The sequence below is a fragment of the Mastomys coucha genome, unplaced genomic scaffold (genome assembly GCF_008632895.1).
Source record: "Mastomys coucha isolate ucsf_1 unplaced genomic scaffold, UCSF_Mcou_1 pScaffold23, whole genome shotgun sequence".
Lineage (NCBI taxonomy): Eukaryota > Metazoa > Chordata > Mammalia > Rodentia > Muridae > Mastomys > Mastomys coucha.
In genome coordinates this window covers 57,135,042-57,143,721 of record NW_022196906.1, presented here as the reverse complement: position 1 = coordinate 57,143,721, position 8,680 = coordinate 57,135,042, and the positions used below count along the sequence as shown (strand labels likewise).

Sequence of the window (8,680 nt, the reverse complement as noted above, 5' to 3'; positions counted from 1 at the left end):
TCCTCTTCTTCAAACTTGATACAAGAGTTACAAACATCAAGCAAAGCATTCAGTCTCACTCTTTGATGAGTAGCACACTCCTTTAATCCCAGCACTCAGGAAGCAGAGGCAGGCTGATCTCTGAGTTGGAGGCCAGCCTGGTCTACAGAGCCAGTTCTAAGGCTATACAGAGAAACCCTGTCTTGAAACACCAATAAACAAACAAACAAACAAACAACAAGCAAATGGATCGATGGATGGGTAGATAATAGACAATGTGTTTCTCTAGTGTTAGCTCAAGAATACAAGTTTGAGTTCAAATTTCAAAAGAAGAAAAGTATAAAAAGAAAGAAAAAGAGAAGGAAAGACAGGGCTCAAACAAAAACTCCTAAACTAAAAAACTCAACCCAGTTGGGCGGTGGTGGTGCACGCCTTTAATCCCAGCACTTGGGAGGCAGAGGCAGGTGGATTTTTGGGTTCAAGGCCAGCCTGGTCTACAGAGTGAGTTCCAGGACAGCCAGGGCTATACAGAGAAACCCTGTCTCAGGGAAAAATAAAACAAAACAAAACAATTCAACCCATCAAAAAACCATACTAACAAAATATAAAGAAACTATATGTCTCAATTCTTACAAGAAAGGCACATGATCAAGCTGAATACTTGTTGATAACATTAAAAACAAAAGAAAAAACCAGTGCCAGGGAGCTAGGGATACAGCCCAGATGGTAGTAGGCTGCTTGCCTAGCACACACTAGTCCTAGGTTTGACTTCTAGTACTAGTTCCAAACATGGTGGGACATGCCTGCAATCCTAGGACTCAGGAAATGGAGGTAGGGGGCCAGGCCATCCTTGTATATAACAAACTTAAGGCCAGCAAATGAGGATATGTGAGACCCTGTCTAGAAAGGAGAAGAAAGAAGCCAAACACACACACACACACACACACACACACACACACACACACACACACACGAACAAAACCTCATCAAACTGGAAATAAAAGAGTACTTCTTTAGTCTGGTGGCATCTACAACCAGCAAACGAGTAAACCACAGACACCAGCCCATTCCATTATTCTGTACTCAGACTTGCTCCATGAAAAGCAAACTAAGAATGCTCAGTGTCACCGTGTCTAATCAGCCTTGACCGTCAGCTCTAGGCTCTGCAACAAGGCAGAAAATAAACAGAGGTATGGAGGTAGGAAAGAAGAAACAAAGAGTGATCATGTAGGATGGCATAGAGAGCCACAGGCAAGCTTGAGATGTCTCAGTGCGTGAAGATGTTTGCCACGCAGGCCTGGCTGTTCAAGTCCGATGCCCAGAACCCACATCAAAGTGGAAGGAAAGAGCTGACCCCCTAAGTTGTCTTCTGACCTCTGCACATGGTTGTGGTATGTCTCCAATAACACACACATAACAACAACAACAATAACAACAATAATAATAAAAATAATAGGTGTATAAAAATGATATGCCAAGCTAACCAAGTTACTAGAAATGATAAATGATTAAATCAAGTTGTGAGATACAATGTATACACAAATCACATGCATTCTTCTGTAGCAGCCTGACTAGAAAACAAAACCATCTCATTTCTAGCAGCATAAGGTACAAATATGTAGAAATATTCGTGTAATTAAAGATGGTCAAGACTTTTACATTGAAAACCATGAGGAAAAAAATTTAAACTAAATAAGTTAAGGGATCAGGGCATTTGTTATTATTACAATTTCATTTATACTTAGACGTTTAGTGTTACTATAATCAAAGCATCAGCAAATGTCATTGGAGGAAAGCTGGCAGAAGGATACAGGGCTTAAAATAGATGGGACAATCTCACCCCAAATGAGTAAATACAGAGAATTCACATGCCTGAGTTCAAATTTATTTTTTGAGATAGTCTTTCATTACTCGAACTTGCTACATAGCTGAGGATGCCCTTGAGTTCATAATCTTCCTGCCTCTGCCCCGCAATGCTGGGATTACAATATGCACCACCACTCCTGGCTTCTGTGGTGCTGGGGACTGACCCCAGGACTCTGTGCACCATAGGCAAGCACTCTATCAACTGAGTTACATTCCCAGTCCCAGACCGAAGTTGCTTTTTTACAGATACAAGTCTATATAAAGAGATAAATGGAACACACAAGAGGATACGAGACCTGACCAGAAACTTCATTAAAGACAATGTCGGGATGCCCACCAACTTTATGGTTATATAGTGTACCAGCACTACACGCATGGGAATGACTACAATTAAAATACCGTGTGTTAGTGAGGCTGTGGGATGACCGGGGCTCTCTGATTTCACTAGAGAGTTTAAACAGTAAAACACTTTGAGGGAAAAAATGCTTGGCAGATCCTCATGACGTCAGTTATGAACCCACCCTTTATCTCTGCAACCTAAACCACCTGTGTACACCCTGCAAAAGGATGATGAATGTTCATCAAAGACACGCCTAGCAGCAGAAGGAGGAGCAGCGGCTTCACTGGAGCAGCCCGAATTCAAACCAGTTCCAGTACCCATCAGTAGCAGAATAAATCAAGAGTGACATAGTGATATGACAGAATTTCACAAGCAACGAAAAGGCATGAGGCGAAATGCTTAGGAAGATGTGAGAGCCTGTACAGACGCAGGGTTGAATCTAAAAATGCCAGGTGGAAATGAGTACCTGCAAAATCATCACCACACACACAGGCACAGGAACACGTGCACACATACACATATGCACACACATACACAAATACACACATGTGCACACACATACACACATGCACACACTTATATGAATGCATGCATGCACACACACAATGCACACATGTACATGCACACATGTACATGCACACACACATACATGAACACATGCACATGCACACCCAGACACACATGCACACACACATATACACACATACACGAACGCATGCACGTGCACACACACAGACACACACACGAAACCTGGCTTAATGAATCTATGGTGACAAGAGTAAGAATCATAGCTGACTGGAGGCACACTGACAGGGTAAGGGCACAAAAAATCCTTTTGGGTGCTTGTGTGGTGTGGGAGCTGATTGTTTGCATGCGGAGGGGTAACAACTTCACAGCACTATGTAAGCTAGACCTAAACAGAAAGATAAGACAAAGAAGGAAGAGAAAATGAAGATATAAAGAGTGGGAAGGGGGGGAGAACAGGAGGGGGAGGGCAGGGACATAGAGGAGGGAAGATAGGATGAGGAGGAAGGAGGAGGAAGAGATGGAGGAAAATGGAGAGGAGGAGGAAGAGGGTGGGAAGAAAAGGAGGGACATGAAGAAGAGGAGGAGCAAGAGGTAGCAGTGGAGGGGATGAAGGATTAAAGGAGGAAGAGGGGAGGAGGAGGGTTGTCTGGATTGGGAGGCAGACACCGCAGGGGTGCAGGAGAGGGGGTCACAGGAGGACAGAGGGTCTACAGGAAGGCCTAGAGAACCTAGGAGTGAATGGTGTCATTCAGAGAGAGTGCTGAGCTGAAGAAAGGGAGGGGTGTAGAAAGGTCAGAAGTGAGAGGGCAGGCAGGGGTCAGATTGGGAAGAGCAGGTGAGGGGCATCTGTGGCCTGCCTGCATTCACTGGGAAGGCTCTGAGAGTATCTAAAAGTGCTAAGCTCTCTCCTTCTAGCAGCTGAGCCTGCAGTGAGAATGATTGGAATGAACTGAGCCCGTGTGTGAGGACCATGCGTGGGGGCGATGGAAATGTCTTGACGCTGACTGCTGAGGATGGCCGGGCAACCTAGTAAACTTACTAAAATCACCACTAATTTGCACCCATCTCACAATTAGATCATACATGATCAAGTAGGCTGTTTTATAGCAAAGTTATTAAAACTAAGAGGTTAAAGCTTCCTGTCCTTCCTCAACCTTCACCCCACTGTCTCTGTATCCTGTGAGCAACCTCACCCCCATCTGCAGATACCTCGCCATCCTCCGAGGGGACGAGGGCAGAGGGACTGTCTCACAGTTCAGATATCAAGGTTCTGAGGTGCCTCATCAGTGGCTCCCAGTACCTGCTTCCTCTGTCATATAACCTGGAAAAGGGGTTTTGGCAACCCACTTCCATTTCACAGATGGGACAATGAGAAACCTGTGACATTGGATGTTTGGGTCTCATGTATAGAGCCTACGGTGACCTGGTGGTTAGAGAGTTGATTCATGAGAATCGGGAAGTCTGGGAGAGCCAGTCTGAGCAGCTGGCCGGCCAGGGGTAGGAAAGAGGGCACTGATATGACACAGCCCTGGGCTAGGTGGTCCCCAGATCTGTCACTTACCACTTCTTGCCACTGATATCATGCTGCTGTACTGTGTAGCCAAAGAAGGCAGCACTGGGTCCAGCAATGACCCGGGGATTCCTGGTATCCATGTTGAAGGTGTCTGTGAATCCTGCACGGGAGCAGAAAAGAGAAACGGTTGAGTCTGCAGGGTGCGGGAACTGCATGGGGGTGTGTCTGGGCCTGCTGGCTGCTCATCTGCCTCAGAGAGGCTGGGCTGTGAAGCAGGTGGATGCCCTAGTCTTTGAGGAGCCCTTGTGTGAGGTGATTGACTAGTCTCTGGGAGAATTCACAGTCTGATGGGAAAGATACAAGATGAAGACCCTACCTTGAGAAGATACAATTCGAATGGAAGACCATTTCTCTCATTGGTGCCTCAGCACCACAGCCAAGGTCTTGTTTACATGTAGTGGCTGACTGAATAGCTAGAGACCAGTAATAGCTGGCAATGCCCACTACTTTTACGTTGAGCCCTAGATTTCATACCAGCCCAATGAGATGGGCATCAGCACCTCTGTGAGTTTATTATATGGGGACTTTCTCAGCAGGCAAGCTGGGGATGGGACCAAAGAGTTTGGGGAGCTGGGGCAGGGTCACCCTGTTTAAGGGCCAGACTTGGGGGACTGAGGAGCAAGAAGGTTCTACCCAGAGAGTCTCCCTCTCCACCTCAGGTCTCACCCTACGGTCAGAGCACAGTGTCCTTCATGGAGTTCTGTCTAGAAATGTCTACCCCCTGCCTCTGCCACCCTAACCCAGTCTCCTTGGGGGAGAGAGGAGTGAGGCTTGGCTACAGGAAAGATGAGGCTTGGCCACAGGAAAGAGACATTTAAGTTACCAGAATCCAGTTACTGTATGCGTCTGCCCAAACCAAACTAACCAGAGGGTAGATTTCCTATAAAAACGATGTTGAGCCTGTCCCTCTGAACTTGGCTCTCATCAACCTCTGAAATCCATGGCTTTCTTTCCCTGGTGGTAATGTGGGGGTGGGTGTAACCCTTTTCAGGGATTATTGACCTCAGATTCAAACAAAACAAAACAAAACAAATTGGTTTTGATGGGACTCAGTAGGCTGGCTGCAGAGATGCTGGGGAGGCTGGCTCGGCAGTGTGTCAGTCACTCATCTGCCCCAAGTCTGGTGACAGAGGGAGAATCCACAGTAGTCCCTTGATGGCTCTCACTCTGTGGCTCTTTTTTTCTTCTCTTTTTCAGATGCTTAACTTGGCTTTAGAAAATGACCCGTTGGTCCCAAGGGATCCAAGCCACAGACTCAAGCTTGAATGTCACTGGGAGACCAGTTCTCCAATCCACTTGGTGGAGACAAGGGCAGAGCCACTGCCTCCCACCAGGTCTCCAGGGCTGAGGGACATGGCCCAGTGTGACCCTGTCTATTGTCAATCCAGTGCTTGCGATAGCTTATATGGCATGTGTGCTGAGTGTCCACACTCTGCTGGACATTCTTACCATCTCTCCTTGCTCTCCCAATTAGCTTCCCAGAGATCTTAGGAGGGGGCATCCACAATCTCCAGTGAGAACCGAGGACTGGCTTGGTTGGCAAAGTGCTTACGGCACAAGGTTCAGCAACAGAGGCTGATGTCGACAGTGAGGACAAGGAGCAGTTGCTGCTCCTCCTGTCAGAACTAGGACATTTCTGTAGAGTGCGAGGATTCTTGGGAAGCACTTCGTGAGCTGTTCTTACTGGGTTTGAGTTGTAAGTGAGCAAAGTACAGAGAGAGGGGGGTTTCCCCAAAGTTACCATCCTTTCTTCGGGGCCCTCTTTATTCTTTGTATGCATGTATGCATGTGTGTATGTACATATATCTGTCAATGCATACATGTACATATGTGCAAGTGCATGTAGAGGCCATATGTTGTTTTACAGTTGCCTTCTACCTTTGGTTTGAGACAGAGTCTCTCATTGGCCTGAAACTTCACCAGATAAGCTGCGGTAGCTGGCCCGAGGGCTGTATTCATCTGCCTGTCTCTCCCGTTTTTCTATCACTAGGATTAGAAACACACACCACTTGCCACACTTGGCTTTTTACACGGCTTCTGGGGATTCAAACTCAGGTCCTCATGCTTGTGAGGCGAATGCTTTACCAACGGAGCCAATTCACCTGCTTATTCTCTACCTCTTCTTTGGTGTGACTTTTTCTACAAATCTTCACTTCAGAAAAATGTCTGCTTGGGATCTATTCTGGGAGTAGGAATGTTTGGCTGGCTGAGATACGAGGTCTTCAGAGTCCTCGGCTGTGCTGAGTGGGCCAACAGGCTTGGTTGCAAGTTGGTGGAGTCTGAAGAGATGCCGAGAGAAGTGTGGCTGGGACGGGGCAATCTGAGGCCTAACCTCAGCTTTGTTATAATCTGTGTGTCTGTCTATGAAGAGTATTTCTGCTTCTCTGTGCCCCCAGAGATGTCCAGCTCCTCATCATAGGTACACCTCCACATATATCAGTGGTTCTCTGGGGGCAGACACATAGCTGACTTCTAGTTGTCAGCGCATAAGCATCTGCCTTGAATCTCTGCAAACAATTGAGAACTGGAGACCAGGCAGCCGGGAAGAATGCGAGCTCATCTGAATGTTGGCTAAACACATCTGGGAAGGGAAATCTCCAGGCAAAAAATGATAATATTTTGCATTCCCAAGCCAAGGGGAAGAATTAAGGAAAACCATCAGCTCATACTCTGCACTATCCAGGCTTGGCTTCCTCCACGTGTTTGCACCATGGAGACTTGGCCACAGGCTGGAGCTTCTGGACACATCAGACACCAGAAAGATGGAGCCTTGGTGGGGGACCAGGGAGGGAGGTCATCTTTCCATCTAAACCCTAGCTTCATCCCCAGAGCTGGACGGTGCTACAAAGCCCTCCGTGAGTTCTGGAGCAAGAGGACAGGGCATCTCTGTGATGGTTCATACTAATTACCAACCCAATAGGATCTGGAACCACCTAGGAGACAAATCTCTGGATGTAAGGGATTATTTAGGTTATTGTAATTGAGGTAGGAAGATGCTCTCTAAAAATGTGGGTGGCACCATGCCCTAGGCTGGCATTCTGAACCACGTGAAAAGCAGAGAGGGAGCCGAGTACCAGGATTCATTGCACTCTGCTTCCTGACTGTGAGTACAGTGTGACCAGCTTCTCCTGCCACCATGACACTCTGTACTCTCACACCGTAAATGAGAATAAACTAGCTCTGGCACCAGGCTCCCATCAGGCTAACCATTCCAGTCCTGTGAGGTTGCTCTTCGTGAGCATTCTGTTGAAGTAACAAATCACTGTTACACAGTCCCCACCAGGACTCTCAACATCCCACAGCTGCCCACTATGACCCCTCCCAGACCATGTAGTGCTGCAGTAGCTAAGGAGTCCCTACCCTGGCATCTTTAGGGGTCTGAGCACCTAGAGAGGGTGGGAAGCAGTGACGGCTGGAGAGCAAGTACCAAGGCCAAAGTTCCAGGAGTGGACATCCGACTGAAACACAAGAGCTGAGAGAAGGGTGCATGGGTACAGAATGGACAGCTCTTAGGAGCTGAGACTGCTGTAGAACGAGCAAGGCTGGGTGTAAGGAGGCCTGGTCCCTTCCCTGCTTTTACTGATACTGGCTGTGTGGTTTTGAACAAGATATTAGATCTCTCTGGGCACCATCAGGCTTATCATTTCTAGTCCTGATGATGCCCTGAGTCTGTGTGCTTCTCTGTCCGCATTTTCATACCATCTCATCAGAGATGAGGAGCTTGCAGAGCAGCCCTGGGAGCACCCTTGTGGGGGAGCATCCCCATGGGGGAGCACTCCTGTGGGGGAGCACCCCATGGGCAGAGGGGTGGCTCTCCAGAGGTGTTACTTTGTTCTCTGCTAGCACTTGAGTCTGACACAAGTGTCCCTCAACTTTAGGGCTCCTGTAGAGGTCAGCTGTACTCCCACCTCTCTGAATGATTCAGCACCTAGCCTGGCCAGCTTCCTGTTAGAGTCAGGGGTGCAATGGAGACAGGTAGGGAGGATGTTGGCTTTGTGACAACAGGCTCCTTCTTACCACAGGCTTTCTGTTCTGTAGAGTAAACTTGCTTGCACATGGGTCTTCTGAGGGGAGACTGGAGCCCCTGATTATTCTTGCAGAGCCCACCTCACACTCTCTACTTCAGTCAGTGCAACAGAATCACATTTCTTTAGCCAGCAGTGCCCTTAGGGACTTGCCGCTTCTGGCTAACTGTGCCTCCTTTGAAGGCAACAGCATGGGGTCCATCTAACTTTATATTCTTCCAGCCATCGGTATCAGTGGCCAGCCACCATGCACCCTTTCTCTTTCCTTTCCTTTTGTCTATTCTCCCACCCTACCCTCCTCTTCCTCCTCCTGCCCCCCCTCTTCCTCCTTATCCCCCTCTTCCTCCTTCTCCTCCTCCTCCTCCTCCT

General features: G+C 47.8%; 1 protein-coding gene across 2 annotated transcripts in view; it reads right to left on the bottom strand.

The window, feature by feature from the left end:
* The window catches only part of Itga11 (integrin subunit alpha 11), a 116,294-nt gene that overhangs the window by 92,646 nt on the left and 14,968 nt on the right, over nucleotides 1-8,680 (bottom strand). For both annotated transcript variants that reach the window (XM_031344657.1, XM_031344655.1), the window contains exon 2: nucleotides 4,275-4,386. In XM_031344657.1, the coding sequence (XP_031200517.1) occupies nucleotides 4,275-4,386 (112 nt within the window). The remainder of the gene's footprint in view (nucleotides 1-4,274; nucleotides 4,387-8,680) is intronic.